The 25,201-nt window shown below is 33.2% G+C and overlaps 4 protein-coding genes across 6 annotated transcripts; 2 read left to right on the top strand and 2 right to left on the bottom strand.

The window, feature by feature from the left end:
• Positions 1–3,800: 3,800 nt before the first annotated feature.
• On the top strand, positions 3,801–6,258 carry LOC114385367 (syntaxin-51-like). The gene is made up of 6 exons (XM_028345414.1): positions 3,801–4,052; positions 4,778–4,999; positions 5,162–5,364; positions 5,444–5,544; positions 5,708–5,752; positions 5,878–6,258. The coding sequence occupies exons 2-6, from the start codon at positions 4,782–4,784 to the stop codon at positions 6,007–6,009; spliced, it is 699 nt and encodes a 232-aa protein (XP_028201215.1). The 5' UTR covers positions 3,801–4,052; positions 4,778–4,781; the 3' UTR covers positions 6,010–6,258.
• A 1,054-nt stretch (positions 6,259–7,312) lies between these two features.
• LOC114382968 (cell division protein FtsZ homolog 1, chloroplastic-like) lies at positions 7,313–10,583 on the bottom strand. The gene is made up of 6 exons (XM_028342520.1): positions 10,144–10,583; positions 9,509–9,608; positions 9,148–9,377; positions 8,614–8,781; positions 8,104–8,337; positions 7,313–7,690 (listed from the first exon to the last, which is right to left on the bottom strand). The coding sequence occupies exons 1-6, from the start codon at positions 10,405–10,407 to the stop codon at positions 7,430–7,432; spliced, it is 1,257 nt and encodes a 418-aa protein (XP_028198321.1). The 5' UTR covers positions 10,408–10,583; the 3' UTR covers positions 7,313–7,429.
• A 1,140-nt stretch (positions 10,584–11,723) lies between these two features.
• On the top strand, positions 11,724–13,758 carry LOC114383450 (V-type proton ATPase subunit e2). The gene is made up of 3 exons (XM_028343131.1): positions 11,724–11,971; positions 12,358–12,405; positions 13,381–13,758. Exons 1-3 carry the CDS (start codon positions 11,874–11,876, stop codon positions 13,445–13,447), a joined length of 213 nt encoding a protein of 70 aa, XP_028198932.1. The 5' UTR covers positions 11,724–11,873; the 3' UTR covers positions 13,448–13,758.
• A 2,050-nt stretch (positions 13,759–15,808) lies between these two features.
• Positions 15,809–21,863, bottom strand: LOC114384795 (fimbrin-1-like). Of its 3 annotated transcripts, none has more exons than XM_028344588.1 (15): positions 21,514–21,863; positions 20,941–21,263; positions 20,633–20,803; positions 20,200–20,438; positions 19,933–20,104; positions 19,790–19,828; positions 19,557–19,625; positions 19,314–19,430; positions 18,236–18,447; positions 17,951–18,106; positions 17,515–17,714; positions 17,224–17,381; positions 17,013–17,109; positions 16,817–16,908; positions 15,809–16,459 (listed from the first exon to the last, which is right to left on the bottom strand). In XM_028344588.1, exons 2-15 carry the CDS (start codon positions 21,025–21,027, stop codon positions 16,181–16,183), a joined length of 2,088 nt encoding a protein of 695 aa, XP_028200389.1. In that variant the 5' UTR covers positions 21,028–21,263; positions 21,514–21,863; the 3' UTR covers positions 15,809–16,180. The 3 variants fall into 3 exon arrangements, with proteins under 3 accessions (XP_028200389.1, XP_028200390.1, XP_028200392.1); XM_028344589.1 differs by having other exon boundaries at positions 21,680–21,863; XM_028344591.1 differs by lacking the exons at positions 20,633–20,803; positions 20,941–21,263; positions 21,514–21,863 and having other exon boundaries at positions 20,187–20,302.
• Between the last annotated feature and the right edge of the window lie 3,338 nt (positions 21,864–25,201).

Below are 25,201 nucleotides of genomic sequence, written 5' to 3'. Positions count from 1 at the left end.
GTAATTTTCATGTTTTTTTTAATGTATTTTGATGTGAAATTATTAAAATGGCATGTAAAGGAAGCACAACCAAACACGCTTTAAAACATGATTATCAAACAATTATGTGAAGTTTTATTGATGAAAAATTAAGAAATGTAGATATATCACAATAAAACTATTTAATTTGACAACAAATTGACTTAAATTCTCATACAAATAGATTTTTAATTATATTGTTATTATCCCTTAAAAATCATATTATTATTATATTACTAAAAGAATTAGTGTGGTAGTCTAAAAAAGTTAGTGGACAATATTAAGATAATACAAATTATTCAATAATATTAAGAATTTAATTATTATAATATACTGAAAGTGTAAAAAAAATTGTCATTCAATTACGTATTATTATATACGCTAAGTTTGACCTTAAAATAATTACGTTAAAAGACATATTGATTTCTTAATTATATAATAGTGTAAAAATAAAATATTTTGGTTTTTTTAATTATATAAAAGTGTAAAAATTACACTGATAATACATGACAGTTAAATTCAAATTATTTTTATATTAATCAGAAAAAATTATTAATTGATGTGGTAAAAAAATATTAACATCAAAACTACGAAATGGTAATAAAGAAAAAAAATCACTGACGAATTGTTTGGAATTATTTAAACCAAATTAAGAAGATGAGAGATGAAATGAATCACAAACCTTATTACATAGCCTGTACTTAGCTTGTATCCATGATTTGAAAAAGATATCAAACTAATTGAAATTGAATCTAATAAAATTTGAATTTCTTATGGATGAGTAACGCTAAAATAATAAGACAAAGTTACCAATAAATTGACATAAAATAAGCTCAATCATCGAATTAAATTATAGAACTATATACAGGGATTTTGTCTGTCGACATGCCCCTCTCGCTGTATAAGCACTAGTATAAAGAAAATGACAACACGATCAAATGTTTATCCAACCTTTATAGCAACTTCTACACGAGCATATATAATGACACAATAATTGAATTTTTCTTTTGATAATTGAATGAAGAACATAAGTAATGATTAATAGTTTAAGTTGCAGTAATTAAAAAAGATCATAAAATATACACTAAAATCTTTACTTCTATATCATTCGTACTTGTATATTAATAGAAAAATTGAACAAACCATACGGAACTAATTAATGACTTGACCATGCACATGAATGAAAAAATCAGAAAACACCCATAATAAAACTATAACTACTTTCCAAGTGTGTATATAGTTCCAAACACAAACTCTTCTTTTCTTCTATTTAGCTTCAATACAAGGTACAAAACGTAGAGTACAAGTAACAAATACATGGGGAGAAAATGGTAGTCATCTCTTAGGCATTCAGAAAAGAAAATAGAAGAGACGTGAGTAATTAATGTGATGCAATAAAAAAGACAAAAGAAATATAAAAAAATGCAAAGGAAATTAGAAATATGTTAGAAGTGTAATCGCTGTGTGGGTATTTGATGGTAATTTTAAGTGGTGAGGAAACCATAACTCAATACACACACGCGTGTGTAATTGTTAGAACAAATGAAAGTTTGAAAAAAAAAAAACTTAAAGTCCCACATCGCTTAGGATAAACACTTATAGAGAGCTCATTTATTCTTTTTTTCTTGTCCCAGTTGAAAAGCATTTCCTCAACTTTTCTTTCTCCCTCCCATATTTCAGTCGATGCATTTTCGGTAAAATTCTCCCTCTTTCTTTCTGTCGCTCTAAAATTTTGGTTGTCTTTAAGAGTAACTTTGTAAGTCATATTTTTCGGTTACCTTTAAGAGTGACTTTGTAAGTCATATTTTTCGGTTGGTTTTAAGAGTGACTTTTTAAGTCAGATTTTTCGGTTGGCTATTAGAGTGACTTTTCAAGTCATACAAGAGGGTGTAATTCTAAAAAAGGTTTCCTCAGTGCAGTGAGAATCTTATACAGTGATCTGGGCTGTTTTATCCTGGGGACGTCGTGGTTGATAGTCTGCTTGCACAATTTTTGGCAGTGCCACGAAACTTCTTAAAGAAAGCGACATTGTCCGTGACTCAGCCAATAATTTTTTCAGTTTGCCATAAATTATTGTTACAACAATTTTAAGACGCTTTCGGTTCTACTATGGCTACTGTAGATATTACTGGCTCAAATAAATTTGTCGCATTTTTTACAGTTTCGATGACTAAATTTTGAATTTTAATCTTTTAGGGACAAATATGTTAGTGGATTACACATTTAGGAATAAAAATGACTATTTAACATTTTTTTTCTTATGCTTTTTTACTTATTGGACATAGGTGGAATAATTTAAAGTTGTTTATAATGAGAAATCTTGTAAACGTGTTTGAAATTGAGATTGATTGCCTTATATTAAGATGAATTTATAATTTGAACTTCTTGATGCATGTATTTTTGTGGAATTTTGAACATAATGTTATGATTAATTTTAGTGGATATAAGGAATCATAGTTCTAATGTTAATATGAGGTTACGATCTCGATAATGATGAAGCTAGAAAAGCGTCAGGTTGAAGATTTTGCGATGATTGTTTGGAGCAACGAGCAAGGATGGAATGAAAAACTATGAAGATGGGATGGACATCTAGAGGCAGATTGTGGAGACGGGAAGAGAGATGTTACATGATTGGAAGAAAGTTACAAATGGAGAACACACTATGGCAAGGAGAGGAACTTAGTCAAAAGCAACTCAATGGAACCCCCCTTTTGGGCGATAACTTGAAATGCAATACAAACGCAACGTTCCTTGGTGATCAAGGAGGCTTCAAGTATGGTATGCCTCAGAGACAATTTTGGACAACTAATTTTCCTGTCCGTGAAGAAGAATCAATTGTTATGCATGCATCAACTTGTCTGGATATTCAACATGAGACTCATTGCAAGCAAGTAATGGATGCAGTATGGAGTCATTCTGGCCATATCTTTAAATTTCACGTTATCATTTCAAATTACAACACCTAACTTTTAAGTTAGTTTCGTTAAAAGACAGACCAACCTAACTAGTCACTCATACTTTAACTAGGGCATTTAAGAGTTACGCATGTCTTATTACTTTAAATTTAAGTGTTATTCCATAATATATTGCTACAAACATTATTAATGACACAAGTTAAAATTATTTGCCTTAACAAACATTAATGTTAATTTAAAGAGATTACTTGTCAAAGAATTAAACTCAATCTATTTTAGTTAAATTCTTAATTCAACCAACAAATTAAAATCATAACATCTTTTAATACATTCATACATTATCCAACAATTGTTTTCTTTTGAATGCAAAACATTTTATTAGAAGACATACTTGACACAGGATATGTGTTCAAGATCAATATAGATCCCCACCCTTACAAAGCCTCCCAAGTCTCAAAATTATTCTACCCCGGAAAAGCTAAAAATCTATAACTGTTATTTATATATATATATATATATATATATATATATATATATATATATATATATATTTTACATTTCTCTTCTGCGTAATACTGCTGCTAGATAAGGATTATGCATATTAATTTAAAAATATAAAGTGAATTAGATGGTGAATGAAAAAAAGTCACAAGTTTAATGGTAATGATAATGATTTACCGGTGATGATGATAATTATAATTATAAATTTGAAATATATTTGAATGTAATAAATTAAATTAAATACTTGATTTTTAAAACTTAAAAATCAAAATATTTTTTTTTTTAAATTTAACGTAACAAAATGAAAAACAAAAACACTAAAAGATGATGTACAGAAAAAGTTAACATTTATTTTTAATTTTTTTTATGTGTTTCTAGTTCCTAAGATAAAGAAAATGCTCGAGAAAATGACACCGAAAATGACGTCGTGGTGAATGAATTATTCGAAACCTTTCATCTTCCATAATCCCGCAAGGTAAACGACGGTGACGATTGGTGGGTGGCGCCGTACGCCTCATCCCATCCATCGCCATCGGCACCTTCCTTAAACGACATCGCGTCCATCACCCCTTTTCTCTTCCTCACAGTCACAGCAGTGGTAGCTTCCCAAAAAAGAGTGTAATTTCTTCTCCGATCGTTTCCCCTCTTTACTCTAATTCCAATTACTTTCAGTGATCAACACAATTCTCCTTCTGAACTGCACTCTGCTTCTTCGTTTCTTTGAATTGTGCGTTTTGTGTATGCCTGATTCTGAAATTAGCTCATGTTAAAAAGATGGTCGATTTTCTCAGCATCTCATGATGACTCCATGGTTTATTATTACCCTGTGCGACCATGAGCTTTAAGGGTTCTTCATGCTGTTCTTTCATACTTGAATTGTTGTAAATTAGTAATCACCATCAATTCTTTTTTCGTACTTGCTGTTAACAGCAATTCTGGTTTAAATGGAGAAAAGCTTTGTTGAGATAAGTAGTTTAATTTGAACAGGGGTACTGGTAAATTTGTGTATGGGTTGGGTTGTACTAAGCAACTAGAATTTATCTTGCGATAATCATGTCCCATACCGTTTTGAAGATTTCTAGGCCTTTCTACTTTATTTATTACCGGGCAATTCTTTAGATGCTTTCGGTGTTCTATTAAAATTAGAGTTTCACCTTGGTAACATGTGCATTATGATTTCTAAGGTAAAAATTCAATTATGATTGGAGAATAACACCAAAAGTACTTAAAAAACTGCATCCAAGTTTTGTCCACCTGTTAATTGCTGTGCTATTTCTTCATTTCTCCCATGTAAACATCATATTTGTTTGTTTTTTTTTTTTTCACTTTCTTCTTTCTTTCAGGCCAATGGCATCTTCTTCAGACTCATGGGTGAAGGAATATAATGAAGCACTGAAACTTGCTGATGATATCAGTGGCATGATTTCTGAGCAGAGTTCATTTCCTGCATCTGGACCAGAAACCCAGCATCATTCATCTGCTATAAGGAGAAAGATTACAATATTGGGGACCAGGCTTGATAGCTTGCAGTCCCTTTTGTCAAAGCTTCCCGGCAAGCAGCCCATGTGAGTGTGTAATTGTTGATTATGCTGATTGAAAAAGGTCATGCTGTTTATTAAGCTATGTGGTTTAAAATAAAAGAGGCAATGTTTTCAATTCAGCTGTGAAGGTGTATGATGAAGTTTGCACTATTGTTTTATGAAGTGTATTTTGCTGACTTGATGCAGATCTGAGAAGGAGATGAATCGGCGCAAGGACATGCTTTCAAATTTGAGATCAAAAGTTAATCAGATGGCTTCCACGTTGAACATGTCAAACTTTGCAAATAGGGATAGTTTGCTTGGGCCAGAAAGAAAACCAGATGCAATGACCAGAATGGTTGGCCTGGACAACAATGGACTTGTTGGACTTCAGCGGCAAATTATGAAAGGTCACTTGATTGGATTGTTTGAAAATATATTGCTTTTAATCTGTTCTTTGGATCTTATAGTGCATTGCTATACAAGCAGAACAAGACGATGGCCTTGAGCAATTGGAAGAGACCGTGGCAAGCACCAAACATATTGCATTGGCAGTTAATGAAGAGCTGGATCTACACACTAGACTAATTGTATGTTCCCTTTGTGCATTAATTTTTGTTCTTCCTGAAGCTTTGGTTTTGATCCGAGCTGAATGATGTTGTGTAATCTATGTAGTCAACCTCAGCTAGTGGTTCAAGGCTTTGTTGTCTCCCTTCTAAAACTGAATCTTTTCTTTTTGTCTTTGTCTGCCAGGATGACTTAGACCAACATGTAGATGTCACAGATTCTCGGCTTAGGGTAACACTCTTATCATAAACTTTATTGGGACCAAATCTCTTGTTTGGTCATATCGAGGTTAAATCATGTTAATATTATTGACATTTACTTGCTGCTTATCTTTTATGTTTCTGTTGTGAAAACAGCGGGTGCAGAAGAACTTAGCGGTTTTAAATAAGCGAACCAAGGGTGGTTGCTCCTGCATGTGCATGCTATTATCAGTGGTTGGTATAGTGGCTTTGATTGTTGTTATTTGGCTATTGGTCAAATATTTGTAATGTATAAAATACCCAACTTGGCTTGAGTCTGCTTTTCATCTTTGTTTCTGCCGTGTGCACTAAAGAATCATAATCAGGTTTCCCCATTTCTCTTGGTACTTTTCCAATGCAATGGAATTTGTTGAGGTCGTGAAAGGCGATGTATTGTAATTGGCATACTTGGTGTTTTATATATCGTGTGTTTTTCTCTTTTACAAATATGAAAGTGAATGCTACTGGCTGGAGTATCAATGTGGTTGAGTTTTCACACATTTCTCTGTTAGATTGTGCTCAAGTATTATGTACGTGATTTGCATTAATATCGTGCAACTTTAATGTGCAACCCAGTTATAAAAAATAAAATAAAAACTTTAATGTGCAACCACAACGAGGTTTAAGTTAAATTTCTTAAATCCCATCATAACATTTCTTTTTTTCCCTTTCATTTTACACAATTTAAGCAATTTTTTCTTTGATGATGTAATTTCGAAAAATTCACTAAATAAATCCTACAAGTTACTCTACTCCTTTTAATCTTATTATTTAACTTAAATTTGTAGTTTTGTTTTTAATATTTTATTAAATTTTCTTTCAACTATTCAAAACTTTATTTGTAATGGTTTCTAGATTATTTTTCTCAAATGCATTGATCATTCAAAGAATCATTGATAATTCAAAGAATCAATATAACGTTTTCTTTATAAAAATAATAACTTTATCCTTCGACGACATCTAGTTTAGTTAAATGCATTCTATTACCAGGTCTTCACACATTAGCTATAAGAATTCCTCAATGCATGATCATCATGCAATATCACATATTTATAACCTTCCCTCGTGTTTTTCCAAGGGAAGAAGGGAAAATCCTAAAGTAAGGGAGAACAAGAGGGTATTCATATTCAATTCAATTTATAATTCATTGTTATCTTAATCTGGCAAAAACGATTCAAGGATGCATTTTGTTTTTATTTTTCTTTCATTTGCAATTACAAAAATGCCATTTTGATTGCTTTATTTCTTGTTTTAAAAAAGAGAAAAAATGTTATACATTGATAGTGTAAAAAAAAAAAATTACAGTCATTCAATTACAATTTACCATATATGATAAATTTATTGATTTTTAAAATAATTATTTTAAAGTAATTTAAACGGTGATTTAGTGCATAAACATTAAACTTTTTAAAAAATGTCTAGAAAATGGTAATTTTTTTTATTACAACTTGTTATGCAAATCCTTGAAAAAACAAAATAAAATGAAAATAAAATCACAACATATTCTCAAACTAAGCTGCTTTTAAATTTGAAAATAATAGTGCACATTGGAGGGGAAAGAACATCAAGAGAATGATATCTCACTAAATTAAGCATCAAGATCATTGTACTACAGAATGACTTACAATATAATAATTGGAAAAAAGAAAAGGGTAAAAGAACCATGCAACTACAAAAAGAGCTTTCGCGGGGATGGTCTAGATTCAACCTTGATTGAGGACTTGGGGGGAGGAGGGACTGCCTTGCTTTCTTGGCCCTCAGCCACTTTGTCAAGCAGCTTTGCAGCCCTTGGATCTGTTAGCAACTTCTTCTGAAAAGACTGTGAGAAGCCAGTTGCAATTATAGTCACGTGAATCTCCCCAGTGTAGCGATCATCAACAACAGCTCCAAATATAATATTAGCAGAAGGATCAGCCAAACTAGTCACCACCTATAAAAATTACACGTGTTAAGGACAAGGCAAATACGAAGAAAAGGTAGGAGTGAACCCAGTAAGTATACCACCATACAGCAAAAGGCGGAATACAGCACAAACTGAAAAGAAAAACAGACCCCTGAGGGAAATATTGATATTTTCCTTTTTTCTTTCTCTTCCAGTGAAAGGTTGGGTAGCTATCTGAAATTCTTGTGACTAGATGAATTCCAGAGGAATACTTAATAATTTTTTTAACATGTTAAGGTAAAATGAATGCAAAAATATCAACATAACAAAAAACTGCAGCACTCTACTTGAAATCATAAACACAAAATCAAGAAACATTATATGGTTAGTTTGCAACAAATTTACAAGATCAAAGGAAAAACAAAATGTTTCTTAAGAAAGTGGTGACAATCTTTAAATACCTGAGAAACCCTGTTCACTTCCTGCAGGGTTATGTCCTTTCCTCCAGTAATATTATACACTACCCCAGTAGCTGACTGAATAGATGATCCAATTAAAGGAGCCAAAGTAGCCTGTTCTGCTGCTTCTTCTGCTCGGTTTTTACCGGATGAAACACCTACACCAAGCATTGCAGTCCCAGAGTCTTTCATCACAGCTTTTACATCAGCAAAATCTACATTGACAAGTCCAGGTACCTGCAAGAAGGCACACCAGTTTACTGTGTTGAGAAAAAAATCCATGGACATACCCTTGACATAAATGCAAAGCCACAATGCCCAATTATGAAGGAGAAGTGAGCCAGTGACCACTCAAAAGCACTAAAGAACAAGCAGGGGGAGAATAGTTCAAGCTTTTTATGTTTCCCTTTTCCCTTTGCAAGTTACTGATCTTATGGGATCAACAAGGAACTTAAATCATGTTCTAGTGTCTGAATAAAAAAATATGAATACACAGTTTGCCAATCAACTCACTGTTATAATGTCTGATATTCCCTGTACGCCTTGCCGTAGAACATCATCTGCAAGACGGAAAGCATCCTGAAGAGGCATCTGCTCATCAGCTATGTCAAGCAGACGATCATTTGGAATAACTATAAGTGTGTCAACATTTTTCTGCAGCCTTTCGATGGCTTCAAAGGCCTGAAGAAAACCAAATGCAAACTAGAGACTTATTTTCTAGATTTCAAACGACAAACTACAAGTTTCAGATGAACCACAGACTCTTATCTGCTACATAAAATAAATTTCAGACAATAAATTATATATACTGCATGACACATAACTTGGATAACAAACTATATGGTGTGTTTTGGAAAATTCATTCATTTCATCAACACAATGTCAAAAAATGAATTTCCAAACACACTTTTAACCAGGATAAAATAAACTGCAAAGGAAGAAGATAAGTGATATTTTTCAACATATTAAAGAAAGAAGGTAGTATTAATTAAGAGTAAAACTAATTCAGTAGTCACATTCCCAAATAACGAGAAAAAGGACACCTGCCTGCAAGCATCTCTTACGTCCTTCAAAACTGAAGGGATAGGTAACAACACCTACAGTCAAGTAACCTGCCTCTTTTGATATTTGGGCTACAACTGGGGCAGCACCAGACCCGGTTCCCCCACCCATCCCAGCCGTTATAAATACCAAATCTGATCCTTTAAGAGCATCAGCAATAGCATCTCTGGATTCCTCCGCAGCTTGTTCCCCCAAAAGTGGATTCCCACCTGTACCTGCATCTCTATCAAGTAATTTGAATCAAAGGCCACCCCTCAATTTGTCAACAAATTCAGCAAAGAAACAAGACTGTAGCCACAAAAACAAATCACATCATAGTAAAAACTATGCAAGTAGAGTGCCTGACCTAATCCACGAGTCAGAACTTCTCCAATTTTAATAGGGTTCTCAGCAGCAGAATTTAATAGTGCCTGAGCATCGGTATTTATCGCATAGAAGTCTACACCCTGATTGAAATGAAAATGCAGCAGAATTCAACAATAACATCTGCATTATTCACTCGGTGGCAGCAAAACACAAAGGCGAAAAACTAGATGCATTTCTTTAGGTGCTTTTGTGTTGTTCTCCAATCAGAATTGGAGTTTCACCTTGGCAACCTATGCCGACATCCAATATAAGCATTTATTATGCAAACTATCGAGGTGAAACTCTAATTCTAACTGGGCAAAATCTCCTAAATAACTATATCTAAGTTTTGTCCAAACACAAATGGTATCTTAGAGAATAACGCCAACGGCTAAAAACTAACATTGGATTAAATAAGTGAATCCAAAATGCGCAGTCAAGATAAAAAAAAAAAAAAGAGAAGAGTAAATAGAACTGTTATTCTAATAACTATTTTAAAGTAGTATAACCTCCAAACACAAGAAGCAAAGCATTGGAGTCGCTACAAATAGAAACCATTGAAAAAAAATGATATTGATAATAACTAATTATCGATGTTCCAAATTGGGTGGCAAAGACGATACTCAATTGACCCACCTGCAAACCACTTCCGATCATGCGATTAACGGCATTGTTGCCGCCACCGCCGATGCCGACAACCTTAATTTTGGCGTTATCTACGTAAGCGTAGGAGCATCTCACCGAACCGAAACGACGACTTAGGCGTTGAGGAGCAATTTTTGTTGTTCTGGGCTTGAAGGAAACGGAAGTTGTGAATGCATTGTGGTGGAATATAGAAGAGCATGAGAGTGAGAGAAGCTCGTTTGGGTTGGGGTTTGTGAGGGGATGAAGCATCACCATTTTTATTTTTTGTTCTCTCTCTCACTCACTGTGGGTATTTTTTTTTTTTTTAATTAGGGTATTAGGGCAAAATGAAAATGGAAAGAAATTGAAGCTGATTACCCTCCAATTTTGAGTGGATTTTGTTTACTTGGTTGGATTCGAATCACATGAAGGGACGTCGTTGCTTAATAACGGTTCATCGTTACGGAAAACGGCGACGTCGTTTTTTCACTCCACTTTTGTCTCTTGCTCGCATGTTTCAATAAAGAAGAAAGAAAGTAAAGAGTATTAATCATTAATAATAAAAAATTCTAGTAAAAAAAATCATTAATAAAATCAGTTATTAACACACTATATCAATTTAATTACTATAAAAAAAAACACAGACATACACACTATATCAATTTAATTGATGTTATGAAGTGTCTTGAAATATTTTTTCTATAAATTTCCTTTGATTTTAAATGTTTTAAAATGATGGTATTTTTATATTTTATTTTTAAATTTTAGTCAAATTTAAAGTATTTGAAAAAATTATTGAAAACTTATTAGTATATAAAATTTGAATATAATTGTTTATATTAAAAATTTGTATTAATCTATTATCTCTTAATGCGTCAATTAACGTTCTTGGTATTATACATATAATTTTTTTTTCCTCAAATGCTATTGTTAATCTTAACTAGTATAATAAATCGGGTTGAGTATTATTTTATGATATATAGTTTTCTTTTAAAAAATAAATCAATCAAACTACGCAGAGTCTTAATTGAGATTCAATGCACCTAAAAATTTCATTTTATAAAAAAAATTCTGTATTTTAATATATAAGAGTGAATTGAGATTTAAAATAAAAAATTTAACTCAATTGATTAGGATTCATAAGTTGAAAATCCTTAACACATGTCAAAAGTTCTAGAAACTTAAGTCAGATGTTTTTAATTCATGCAGATAAAAAAATTTCATCCAAATTTTTGTAGAGTAAAAACTATTTTTTGAAACATTAGATTCTATTCTTGAAAATTTGGAATAGTAAGTTAAATCAAGAAAATTTAATTTTTAACTGGAAAATGTTTTGGTTTAGACCTTCATGTGCAATTTCAATTCTTCCTTCTTGGAAAGCACAACCTTAGGCAACATTGTAGTATGAGCGCGTCATACTTTTTTTTGGGTACATACAAGAGTGAGTATGAATGTATGATCGATGTACTTCATTTGCCCGCGTTTGCAACTTTTGTTTATTTAATAGTAAATGGTGAGTGTAAATAGCAAAAGCTGATAAACGTGGCCCAAGAAACCCAAATAATGTTCAATAAATCAGTGGCCATGCGAGGTGATCAAATTCAAATGAAACCAAATTGCTAAGAAGCTTCAGATCACTAATACGACGACGCATTACGGAACTAAGGGTTGTGTTGTGTCGTTTCGTTTTCACTCTCACGTTCTCAAATTTTGTTTGTGTATCGCAGGAATTAGGATCCGTTATGGGGTTCTCTGTAACCACGCTAATTTTCGCAGTGGTTGGAATTGTGGCGTCCCTTTGTACCAGAATTTGTTTCAACAGAGGACCTTCCGCTAATCTGTATGCTATGCTTGCTTCTTCATTTCTTTCTGGGACTTATGAAGTAATTTAATAATTGCTGTTGCTAATCTTACACAGATTACAAATAAGAAATTCATAATCTCACATAACTCATAGATCTGGAAAAATGTGTTATTGCCAAACATCTTTGTGGATGTGCTGCTCTATTTAATTGATAGTTGATTCTGCTATGAATGCCTTGATGAGTTTTACAATGTGATGTGATGTATTTATATTTTAGTTTGTGTCAAAGTTTATTTGTATTCTTGAATAATGACTTCCTTGAATTTTGTTGTGTCTCTCATCCATCTCTTTCCATGATAATGTTTCCTCTCTCAAAATTATTGTTCTCTGTGTGAACTAAATATCTTATTACTTTGTTGCAGATTTCACCTAACTTTGGTTCTTACTGCAACAACATGCTGCTGGATGATGTAAGTACACCTTTGGTTTGCAAGTTCTTTTAATTTTCATGGAGTTAGAATACGGAATTGCTGCACTGTACAAGTTTTGTTCCTGAGCTTGTTGCCCCAGCAAGCTGTTGATCAATTAATTAGAAAAGGAATACACTAAAATCAAAGTTTTCATTTTATTTCCTAAATGAATAACTTTTCTGGCTGAATGTGTCCATAATCAGTTCTGTTGAAGCTGTTTGTGTACCTGTCCTTTTACTCTCCATGACCATGATACTGCCGCATGAATTTGGAGTACCTTTTAGTTGAATTATTATGTGTCCTGTGTAACAGTACCATACAAAAGTAATTGAAGAGGAATAGATGAACTTTTCAAAATCAGGATATGTTTAAGCAATCATGCCTGGGCATACCCATGCCTTTGGTGCTTTACTTTGGTCCTAAGATAGAACTGTTTACCGCCATATTTCACAAGGAGACCAAAGGATATATGATGGGAAGCTTTGGCTTGTGCTTGATGCGTAAATTGACTGTAATATAATTGTAGTGATGTTAAGTGGAAATGCATCAAAACTTGTGAGTAGTTTCTGAATCAAGATGTCAAATGCTTGCAAAGTTATCATTTCTCTGATATAACTACTTATTTGCTGTCTGACAGTATGTCCAGCATAATTAAGGGAGGAGGGAAAATGGCCTTTTAATGGAATGAACACATGCTTTGCTGAATTACATTATTTTATTTTTTGGAAAAGGGGGAGTACCAAAATCTTCTATAGTCTTTATCAATTAAGTTCATTTTATTTCGCCTGGTGATGTAATTTTCATAGTTCTAAACACGCCTGTCTTGAGTTGACTAACTTTAGTTCATTAATTTATGATTACATTTTCCTTTGGTTCAATAGTAATTCTAACTGGTAAATAGCCATGTCCTGTTTTATTTTCCATTAAGCTTTCTTTCTTTTTTTGCTTACTTTGGTTCTTCATTTGCTATATCAGGTGGGCGATTGTATATCTAGCACAGATGAAACCGCTCATAGTACCTATATTGAGTGAGGGTGAATAACTTTCTGTATAAACAGATGCAACTCTTAAGAATGCGAATCACTAGTTGGACGCTGGAGAGGAGATGATTTCAGCTCTCATAAATCATTCAGTATTTTCTCTGGCTGGATCTGTATGTATTGTTGTTGGATAATGACGTTTCAATTGGATCATCTTCCATTGTGGGCATTACCCCATGTTGTTACAATTGTTGTATTCAACCCTTGTTCGTTCCATAAGTATTTTGGTTAAATAAGTTGATACAAGAAAATTATATCTTGGTTTTACTATATTATAAAAAAAATAAATTGATGAGAGGGTTTTTTCATGCAATCATGGTCTTATGTATGATCCTGTAGAAAAGAAAGAAGCTCTGGTCATTACCAATTATAAGAAACGTGATGGATGAATTATGAGTAGTCACATGGATTTTTTATTTTATTTCCGGTTATAATGTTTTCCATAAGAGCCAACATACATACAGATGGTAAAAAAAAATGAAAAAGAAGCCTTCTATTTAGTAAACTGTAACCGAAATTAGCACGCGGTGAATAGGTTTTCTTTTGCAATTCATTAATGCTTGCATCAAAAGTGAATCCTCCCTCTCATATTGTTAAGTAGCAAGATACGGTCATGTTGAAGAGAAAAATACACTTTACAAATATTTCTCAATTATTATTACCCTTTAAATTATATAGCAAATTAAAAGTGATTCACATACTGATTGTTTATTCACAAAAGCTCAATAACAATAGGAAAATAGAAGAAATAATAAGGTCAATAAAAATGGAATACATATAGGTATGTATAAAGAATGGGGATCTGGTATGGTCAGGTTTATAGTTTAATATTAAACTAGCCAACAATTTAATTACTTCATCAAATATTGTACTATTTTACTTTAGAAGATCTGCACTCTATGTTAATATATAACTTCCCTTATCATGAGAATGCCAACAAATCTAGAAAAAAATATTTATTATACTAAAATGAAAAATATTTAATATCTCAGTATTATATTAAACATTCTTTAATCAATATCTGAAATTTTAAGCAATTAATAATTAAATCTCAAATCCAAAATAAACTATGATCACGAATAGTCTAAAGGATTATGGTAAAATTTCAGATATTAGTATTAGTATTCCTCGTATAGAAATAGAAATGAAGGAAAGGTGTGTGTGTATTTTGATATAGGAATAGGACATCAACGTTTTGAATTGGTGTATGTCATATAGAAATTAGTCAGTAGTTAAAATTATGATAATATTAAACTACTAAATAATTCCTCTAACTTAAAAGTTTAACCATTTGTCAGTTTTCCTGCACGTCACGAGATTAAAAAGAAATCACATAGGTAAGACAGAAATTAATAAACTAAGAACAAAAGAATGTAGTGACTATATTTCACTTGTTTTTCTATATAGATAAATATTCATACATAAAAAAAAAATTAGTAAGTGCAAAACGTGCAAGAATATGCAACAATCGTTTACTTGTCGAAAAATAAAATTAAAAAATAAACTGTAAACAAAAAATTTACGTCTTGTACAAATAATACGGGGTATAATATGATGCACCGTGATGCTCTCTGATTAATGCACGAGACATTGAAATTGGAAAAGTAAAATTGAGAATAATGTATATTTAGTAGGTTCTTTTGTTAATCTGTTTTCAATTTTTGTTATTTGTGAAAATAGATTATAATTTTTAACCCAATTTATTGAAATGAATTTATATATTTCATCATTCTTTTTACTAGTAATTTTCATCACATGATCTCCACATCTCCTCATCATAATTTTTATTGTCCTCATTATTATTGTTATTATTATATTACTTTCATCATTTCTATTGTTACCATTCCATTGTCATCATCATTATTGTTACTACAATCATCATTATTAATATTATCACGGTCCAAATTGATATCACCATATTAATATCATTATTATTACTACCATTATTGCTTATTTAGTTTGTATTAAACAAAGATAAGATAAGACAATAATATTATCTGATATACTAAAAAATTATGTAAAATTAAAACTTATATTACTTTATATCCATCGTATCATAAAATATTTCTAATACAATTCAAACACAAAAATCATGAAAGACTATTTATATCATAATTACTAATAAATCCCAAAAGAAAAAGAAAAACATATTCACAGGTGTTCTCTGACAGATTAATTGGGATTAGTCAAAACATTGGTAGATTACAAACCTAACCTGTACCGCAAAAAAAAATAAAAAAAAATCAACAAATCCACCTCGTTTAACGAATCTATCGACAGAAAAAAGTTGTCAAGGCTTTGAGACATTCACACAGCATTTAATCTTTTTCCCATGGTTTTATCCGCCTAAACCTAAGAATGAATGAGAACTAATTATAAATTTTCTGTTTATCTGAGACGGTAAATGGTCACCATTGTTGGCCATCATAACGTAACGAATGACAAAATACAAATACAGTAGTGGAACCTACTTAAAGGCAATATAAGGGAGTAGTGTGAATTGATCACATTCATTTCTTTCTTCCCCTCTAAGCTTTATTCATTCTGATCCCTCTGAATAAGCATTTCTCTCCAAAGAACAAGATATTTTTGTACAGACTATTCACATATACTATTCTAAAGGTATGTTTACATCCCTAACTTTTTTGAAGGCGTTTCTTAAGCTTTGCAAGGTCATTACTCGTTATATTCTCTAACAAAAACATTTAACACTCATCTCATGCCAACTAGATGACTCATAACAGCTCATCTCCCGCAGAAACACTGTCAGACTCGGGTTGCGAAGAAGTTGCTGTGGTGTCAGAGGTGGCATCATCAACACTCAAGTTGGAGAATTCGCCGCCAATAGAGGAACTTTCATCTTCACCACATACCGAAGGTGCCGGGGATGCTTCAGGCGTGGTGGTAGTAGCAGTGCCGGCAGGTGAAGGGAATGAATCCATGTCCTCAGTCTGTTGTTGCAGGCTCCAATACATTATACTGGCTGCAAGAGTGAGAATCATCTTCTGATTAACCTGCCATGAGATCAACAAAGAATCAATCACATCATAAACAAACTATATCCAGAATGTGTCAACTTAATTTTTTGGTATCATTGCCATTTTACATGAGAAAATAAGATAGAATGAATTAAATTTCACCCATAAGTTTAAATCAATTCATGCACTTAGCTTTTGGAGAACTTAAATAAAAAAACTTTTTATAAAAGTTGAAGTGTATAGTTTGATTTTAAATTACGGGAGAAATTTAAATTATTTTACCTTGCTTGTTTCTCTTATAAGTACTTATGAAGTTTATTCAAAGAAGCCTAATGTGTATACAGTTTTGTAGCAAACATGAATGAAACTCTCAGGTGGCAAGAGGCAACATACCTCCATAATATCCTCAGGTAACAAAAATATGGAACAACCGAGCTTCCGTGCAACACTGATTATATAAGTGGCATTCAACCTCTTCTCATCATCTACAATAACAACAAATTAAGCCAATTTAGGAGGGACGAAAAAAGTAGCAAGTTATTACATGTTATACAAAGGATCTGTTTAATATCCCTATAAAGAATCATACTGCTTTCACCCTTGGTGACAAGGTTCCAATTGACAATCCTAGGCTCAACAGCACTCAGAAGCTCAAGGAAAAAGAGTCCACATGACAGGCTCTTATCCTGTGCAAAAAATTTGATACAAAAATTTGTCACGGATAAATCATTATTTTATAGTTTACAGTTGTTGGGAATTGTTAACAGCAAATAAAACAGAGAATTTCTTTTGGAAAAAACCTTGAAGCTCTCTATGTGAGAAGTTCTGCCAGTGCTCTTCACTTTTCTGTTCACCCATTTCAGGATATCAGCATCAGTGATCTCCTTTCCTTGGGAATGAGATCTCAAATTTTTCAACAGTTGAAGCATTGTGAATCGCATGAGCTGCCACAATAAAGCTGAAAAAAATATTTTAGATAAAATTGAAAGCCAAAACAAATAGGTGGGAAAGCAGTCATAAAAAATTTAGAAAAAAAAGCAAATCATATCCATAACATTTGTGTGGAAGCTATAGTGAGATGACGAGATTACCAAGAATGAGCTTCTTATTTCCTTGCACAATGTCATTACCCGCTAGATTGACTAGTGAGAATCTCAGTTGTTTACCAATTTTTATGACCTGATTGCAGTTCTCTACTTTTCTGAATGGCATTCTAATTGGAGGTCTTGTTGCATGTTTCCAGTTAACTGATCTTGGAAATATCTTGTCTAACACTTCTAAAAGTATCCATCTACATGCATAAAGTAAAAGAAATCAAACACATAAGAACTTAGTGAATTAATAAATTAAATTTTGATATCACATTCATTTAATTTTTCCCAATCAGTGGATAAACATGAGCCAGGTGGATCATTTGGTCATTATGTTTTGAGATCCAGAAAATTAAAAACTTACACTTTTACAGATATATAAGGCTTTAAATTTTGCCCAAAATAATAAATGCAGTTTAAGAAAAGGAACACATACCCATTTCTGACATCCTCAAACAGATTATTTACATGTGTAGAAATTCCAAGACTATTGATCCACAGTCGGAAGCATCTCTCTTCTCTAGATGTTTGCACATCATCAGTCATCATCTCAGCATAGGACATCTTTTTAGTGTCTGTAGATAGACCACTCCTGCATTGTGTAGGGCACTAATTGAATAACTACAGCACTTAAACAGATTCAGAAATTAAAATGCATATGAATATTTATTTAAATTATCAAATAGTCTGCATAAAATTAACTATGCAATTCATTTCATACCTATGATGAAACAATTGTGCAACAAAAGCAAGATTCAAATTTGAAGTACCCTCTGCAACATCCCTTGGGGTCAAGTATCTTTTGCAGCCCATTCTCTCTGCGTGATCAAGAACCAGATTTGCCCTTTCACTGGCATCCTTGGTATCCAAGGTGGCCGGACTGCAATGTTCAGGAGCAAGGACATTAAGCAGATAAGCATAGGCCTCTCCATCCTGTAAATAAATGGGTGTGAACACATTAGGATAATGGTTTGTTAATAGCTTGATTCAATTTCAAATTGTAGAGGCAAAACTCTCATGAGTTATGACACTATTGGCTTAGAAGTTGGGAGTTAAAGAAATTGCAATTCTGCAGGAACAAACATAAGAAAAATTGGAATTGGATTTTTTCCTGAGTGAACAACCTCTTAAAATATATTAAGCAATATGACATGGTGAAGGTCACATTTCCACTCTAGGTCATGCATTACACCTTAGATACTCCCATTCCATGAAGTGGGATAAATGGGATTGTTATTCAAGTATATATGTACTAAAAGCAACTAGCTGTCAAAGTGTGGTGTACATGTGCATGTGTGTATATGTATGGACATGAATATATTTATGGTCAAGTTGCCCATTTACCCATCATAAGAATAATATATGTGACAGTTACCTTTTAAGAATACACCAACAATTCGTTACAAAAAATATGTATTATACAAGGTACAAACAACCATTATTTGTTGTGAGCAGAGAATCCTTAGCAGGTTCAGTTTAAGGTTAATAAGTAAAAAATCCAAAATTTACAATGCAGATTTTTTAGGGGGAGGAGAACAGTAGTAATTAATATTTTCAAGACCAAATTTTAGCATCCAAATTTTAACAAGTAGGTCTGGGAGACACCCAAGTTCCAACAGGGAACTGAATTTTTTGTAAAAGCCCTTTGAACATAAAAAATCCACTAAAATTACCCAGATTGTTTTGAATATAGGGGCCCAATGATACTCATTTATGCAATGTTTGTACCTCATATAATAGATATATTTTTACTTATCAATACTCATTGTACAAATTTATACTTATCAATACTCATATACCTTAACATCAGAAGAAAAATTTCTGACAGTTTTCTCGTAACCTGCTCTCTGGAGATGAAAATTCATCCATTTTAGTAGAACCTTTTCAGGAGACAAATTAAGAAGCTCTTCGATCTCCTAAGACAACAATGAAATGCAAAATACATCAGTTATCCTGAAACACAATGTGCAAAGAATAAAACATGAAAATTTGATTTAATTGGAAATAAAAATTAAAGAAGAAAAAAATGCATATCTTGTTACCTCGCTGTCATCAACCAATTCCACAAGCTGAGGTGTCTTCTTAAGGTTGAGATCAGCCAGCAGCTGAATCTGAAATTACCAAGAGATTGAGACGAAAGGAGAACAATGACTAAGTAATCATTTCTGAAGCCAAAAGATATATTAGGCCATTAAGAAAAATGAAGTAAACATATTAGCAAAATCAACCACTAAACTAACAATAAATGAATGATATGTCCAGTTCAAATATTTACCTTTATGATTTGGGAAATCAACCCTAGAACAAGATGAGGCTGCAACATAAACACCCAAACAATAATGTCACAAAGAATAAAAATTAAGAACCTAAGTAAATGTCTATAGAGGAATAGGGGGAGTGCGTATTGCTAAAACTCACTCTTCCTTCAACTAAGTCCTGTGCGCCAATGTTAACCACTGTGCAGCCAATAGCCTTGGCGGAATTGAGGCATAGAGTATGGTTCTCATTTACCTCCCAAAGACTAGGATTCCGTTTGCAATTGATGGCTCGCTCATCTATAGTCCCAGGCACAGCAACATTGATAAGTTTACTGTATTAAACACGACATATATCAAAGCCAATATACATTAAAGGCTCATACAGACATAAGTAAAATGCAACAATAAGCAGACCCTGCATATATACCACAGAAGAACACCATCTTTTGCAAGATCAAATATATCATTTGTAGCTGGGTCCAAAGGAAGATATTCCTTCAAAAATGGATCATCACCAAGGTAGCTGTTTATGTGGGCAACATAGCAGGCCTTTTCTGATTCACTGATCGTGTGAAGAAGGGTGGTCACAGTTTCCTTGAGGAACGATGAGGAGTGCCTCCTACCACCTTGTTTTGTGGTAGCTTGGCTTTGCAAATTCAAATATGCCTGCATGAAAAATGTAATGAATTGGAAGGCTACATAACATAACATTTAATGTTGTCATATGGCGCTTAAACTGTTTCATTAATACAACTAACTTACACATAATATCCCATTATTATAAGTTCACAACATGGAAAAAAGTTACCTAATGTAGTAACATTAAAAAAAGAAAGAGTCAAAGACACCAAATTACTAACCTTTAAGAAAGCTTCAAAATCAATGTCATTGGTAAAATCAGTGCCTGATTCACCCAAGATCCCCCTAATCTCATCCTCAGCGTACATGTCTCTGAATGCATTTAGCTTCACCATTAAAGGCGGCAAATCTCCAAATGTAACTTTACCATTCTGATTCTTTAAAGAGACAAACTACAACAACAGAAAGAAGGGTCATATAAGGTAAAAAAACACACACACACACACAAAGCATGAAAGACAACAAATTTAAGAGAGTAATGAAATTGGACTAAAATGTCGATTACAAGGAAGCAATGAAATGAACCTACTTTGGATTTCAGGCTGCGAAGCTCAACCTGCGTGAACTGGCTTTGAAGCCATTGATCGGAGACAATAACACCCTCAAATTTTGACATCTTGGAGAATCACTAACCAAAGCTACAAATTGTATTGTATCCCCCAAACTAAAAAAATTCCCCAGAAAAGCTTAAGAATATTTGTAACACAAAACAATGCGTTATGCGTACTACTCAACAACCTATTGCCAGATGCAATTCTACACGGTCTAATTCAAATATTAGGCCAAATCTACTACAAATCCCAAACAAGAAGTGGTTTAGCTCCCGGAGTCACCGACCTGTCCGACGGTATCCTGATAGAGAACACAAACAAAAGATAAGCTTAAAAAGGAAAAAAAAAACAGAACAACGATATAATACACTAAAGATTAAAATAAAATAAGAGAGTTCGTTAGATAAGTTATTGAAAAAAAATCCCATCATTAAAAAATGGCCAGAAACTCAATTCCATCAAACACAGAAAAAGGGTATGACGCATTCCACATCCATCCAATGGTTTTTCAACGAAAGTATAGCAAGTCTCATTGGTATTGAGTAATTTACCCCTCCCCCCACAGAGCAAAATCCGGTTGGGAAGATTGAGATCGAGGAAGAAGGGAAGAAAGAGAAGAACTTGAGTGAGAACCACGCAGAAGCAGATACAACATTGTAGTAATTGTATGCATTTGTTGAAGTTAATGAGTGAATGAAAATAATAATGAGAACATACCCACACATAAAAATGAGGGTATGGGTTGTTTGAATGCTCAACTACCCCTCATTATTATTTCACTAACAACAAAATTGAATTGAATGAAGAGAAGAGATGCGCAAGGAAGAGAAGAAAGGATCGATTTTTCTTAGTGGGTAGGCAAAGTGACAGAGAAGAGAACCGACCGTGTGACTCCCAAGTCCTATGCTATGACTGTCTTGTTTTTATTTTTGGTTTGGTTTGAGATTGCGCGCGTGGGTTAACCGCGAGAGTATGTTGAACTCGCTCTACGCTTCGCACACGTCGTTCTCTGGGTGTATAGCTTGTTTGGTGTTTTGTGGAACCGACTTTGTGATCTCAGCAAAAAACAAGCGTCATTGTGGCGGGCATGTTCATCATCACAGCTGTGATTCGGTTTGGGACAAAGTGAACAAGGCATTACGCAACATTATATTATTACATTTTCTTTTTGTCACGGTTCTTGCTATATTTATATTCCATCAGATCTCGTGTCCAATTTTTTATTCAACCAAATTACTACCTTTTCAATTTATAGCATCGCCAATTTTATCGTAATTCTGTTATACTTTTATATAAAAAAATTAAAGAGTAAATAGTGGATGAACCGTTGACCTAAAAAAATTGAATGGAATAACTTTTATAATAATTATTTTAAAAATTAAATTAACAATCATTCTTATTGATGGATAGTATCAATTTTTTTTACTCATAATACATAAAAATTATAAGACTTGATTTTGATTACTATTATCCAAGCATATGTAACTTATTTCTAAGACTCGACTATTTATCTATTTATCATATATAAATTTAGAGTTGCAAAATATAATATGCTTACATGTTTATATATTTTTTTTTACATCACATGTTTTGCTACGTGTCATTCTTTTCTACAATTCTTCCAATAACTCTCATTTAACATCAAAGCTTTCTATAATTGGTGCCATTACACTCTATATTCATTGAAATTGTCACTAAAAAACCAAATGTACTCTGGGTCGAGCTGCTTAAATGTCGTGACACTCATTTTTGCAATTTTTATGTTACTGTCATTACAATTAATGACATTAATTAAAACTTTTGTAGCTCTCTTCTCCGCAATTAGTGTATTATTGTCATTATTGCATCCTATGAATTGAACTCAATATTTGGATAAAGAACAATAAGAAATTACAGTCTCCAAACTCATTCTTTCCTTCATGAATTTCGTCCACTAGCTTCATTCCTTTATTTTGAGTTTCAGAGAAAACAACAGAATCACGTAGAAGAAAAAGGAAGATAAGAAGAACAACGAGAAAGGACATGATTGTTGACACCACCAACATGCCCGTGATATTTGTCACCGTTGGAATTGTAGTATTCGCGAAGCTCCTCGTGATGGTACAGCACTACTCATTATCATGTATTCGATAAAGTGAACAAGTGACTAATGAATGTAACGGGTGGAAGTATGATGAATCAGGATCCCAATAGCTTGGAGTGTAAGATAAAGAATAATATGATCCAAGGATGTGTTTTAAGCACAACCAATTTAACACTGTTTAATGTCTCAATGCTTTCACGAGTTGTCAACATTGTGAGGGAAATAACAGATAGTTGAGAAAAAATTATAAATCCTTTATACAGGTTGCCTCATACTTTTGGATTGGAGCATAGGTCTTAAATCAACAAAGCATCAAATTTCAAAGAAATCGAAAAATGTACTTCAGCAAATACCACGGTCTCCTCTCCCTCCTGCCAACCCTCTCTCTCCTATCTGCAAGCTGCGGCATGAACTTTTATTAGTTGTAGTATTAAAGCATCCATGAACACTTAATAGGGTTGTTTTTGTGGGGTTTTAGTATAATGCAAACAGTATATCGTGATAAGAATACATCATCTTCCTTTGTGCAATTTGTCAAAAACAAGCTCATGAGTAGCTTATGAAAAGGTCAAACTTGAAAACATTAAGCCTGTTGGCACTTGGTAAACTGCCAAATGTTTTCTTTATCCTTTGCTACTGAACACTGCCAAATGTTGGAATATCTCCACAGTAGATTGCTGCACATCCCTAACAGTATATTTTCATTGAACTTCTTGCAGGAAGACAAGGTTCATTTGGGCGCACCTTAGCCCAATGTCTCAATTAGAAGCTCATGAAAGGAGCAAACTTGAGAATTAAGTCTACTGGTATTTGATAAACTTCCAATAGTTTTCTTTAACCTTTTGAAAGCTTAGGCTTGAGAGAAGGGAAGTTTTAGCTCAGAGCAGACTCCAACCAACTTTATTATCTGCCGAGCACCTCTCTTTCATTGTCCTTCTCACATTTTCTTCTTCTTCCCACCTCCCAATGGAACTATACATATTAGCCAGTATTATATGATAGCCGTCATTTTCTGGTTCAGAGTCAATAGCATACATTGCAATTCTTATTCCCTTCTCAACTTGATTGTAAGTTCTACAACGGCTAAACAAATTTCCCCAGACACCGCCATATGGAGAAATGATCATGGATAGGACCAGAGCTTCTGCTTGTTGTAGATTACCTGATCTTCCTAAAAGATCTACCATACAAGTGCAGTGCTTTAAATTAGGTTTCACAGAATAACTCAGCATTCTAGCAAACACATAATTCCCTTCTTCAACAAGCCCTGCATGCCCACATGCTGAGAGAAGAGAGAGGAAGCCAATTTCATTGGGCCTATCATTTGATTCCTCTAAATGTTGGAACATCTTCACAGCATGAATTCTATCAAGCATCTTGCAGGCAAGGTTCATTTGGGCACACATAGAGCATAGGAAAACAAAAGAAGTGGAGGTAGCAGGGATCAAGTGGGCAGAGGTAGAAGCCAGAATGGGGAGGGTGAAATGAAGTGGCTCTGAGAGTCATATGTTAGATTTCAATTAAGAACCTCTCAGTCTTCAATTGCTTTCTGGCGTTTCATTTTAACACTTAAGAAGCTTCCAAGTTTTAAGACAGCATCTGATGTCCCTCAAATAAAGGTGCAGTTCATTTTAATCAACGTGTTTTACCCAAAAGTTTGCAAGTAAGACGTGTGGTGTATTAGTGTCTGATGTTGTAGATGTTGCAAAGGTGTTTAATGTACAAGAATACAAAATATCATTACTCTTTTCCCTCCATGTCTACAAAATATCCAGACGTCTATTATTCCTTACCTCTGAAACTTGAAATATGTTTAATAAAATGTTTGGTTCTTGGTTCTGAGCTGAAACTCAACAAATGAGACACCACAGTAATAGTAATAAATAATTTTTAAAAATATAGATAGTAATGCATCCTTCACAACATTTCCAAATTAGTATGAGATGAGTAGAAGTAATGTGTGTTTTTCTAAGACACTCAAACGCAATTGATGATCTAACTTCATTAAACAAAGACAACAAGCTATACGTGGGATGAAAACATCCGAAGTAAATATGTTCTTAACAATCTCATAATGGCAGGTTTAGATTTCAAGTTTCAAACAAGAGTTCAAGAGAATTTCATCATACTATCAAACATTAAAGGCCCCAAAAGAA

The sequence above is a fragment of the Glycine soja genome, chromosome 14 (assembly GCF_004193775.1).
Source record: "Glycine soja cultivar W05 chromosome 14, ASM419377v2, whole genome shotgun sequence".
NCBI lineage: Eukaryota > Viridiplantae > Streptophyta > Magnoliopsida > Fabales > Fabaceae > Glycine > Glycine soja.
This window is presented reverse-complemented; position numbering and strand designations above follow the sequence as displayed.

Bases quoted from the DNA above. Each gene is read 5' to 3' on its own strand.
- LOC114385367 (XM_028345414.1), top strand. From the start codon at position 4,782: ATGGCATCTTCTTCAGACTCATGGGTGAAGGAATATAATGAAGCACTG. The intron at 5,000-5,161 runs GTGAGTGTGTAA...GACTTGATGCAG, and splicing joins CTTCCCGGCAAGCAGCCCAT to ATCTGAGAAGGAGATGAATC. The intron at 5,545-5,707 runs GTATGTTCCCTT...TTTGTCTGCCAG, and splicing joins ATCTACACACTAGACTAATT to GATGACTTAGACCAACATGT.
- LOC114382968 (XM_028342520.1), bottom strand. From the start codon at position 10,407: ATGGTGATGCTTCATCCCCTCACAAACCCCAACCCAAACGAGCTTCTC. The intron at 9,378-9,508 runs GTCAGGCACTCT...ATAGAGATGCAG, and splicing joins AGTTCTGACTCGTGGATTAG to GTACAGGTGGGAATCCACTT. The intron at 7,691-8,103 runs GTATTTAAAGAT...TAATTTTTATAG, and splicing joins AAGTGAACAGGGTTTCTCAG to GTGGTGACTAGTTTGGCTGA.
- LOC114383450 (XM_028343131.1), top strand. From the start codon at position 11,874: ATGGGGTTCTCTGTAACCACGCTAATTTTCGCAGTGGTTGGAATTGTG. The intron at 11,972-12,357 runs GTATGCTATGCT...ACTTTGTTGCAG, and splicing joins AGAGGACCTTCCGCTAATCT to ATTTCACCTAACTTTGGTTC. The intron at 12,406-13,380 runs GTAAGTACACCT...TTGCTATATCAG, and splicing joins ACAACATGCTGCTGGATGAT to GTGGGCGATTGTATATCTAG.
- LOC114384795 (XM_028344588.1), bottom strand. From the start codon at position 21,027: ATGTCAAAATTTGAGGGTGTTATTGTCTCCGATCAATGGCTTCAAAGC. The intron at 20,804-20,940 runs GTAGGTTCATTT...CTGTTGTTGTAG, and splicing joins TTCGCAGCCTGAAATCCAAA to TTTGTCTCTTTAAAGAATCA. The intron at 18,448-19,313 runs GTATATGAGTAT...ATTTATTTACAG, and splicing joins ATTTTTCTTCTGATGTTAAG to GATGGAGAGGCCTATGCTTA.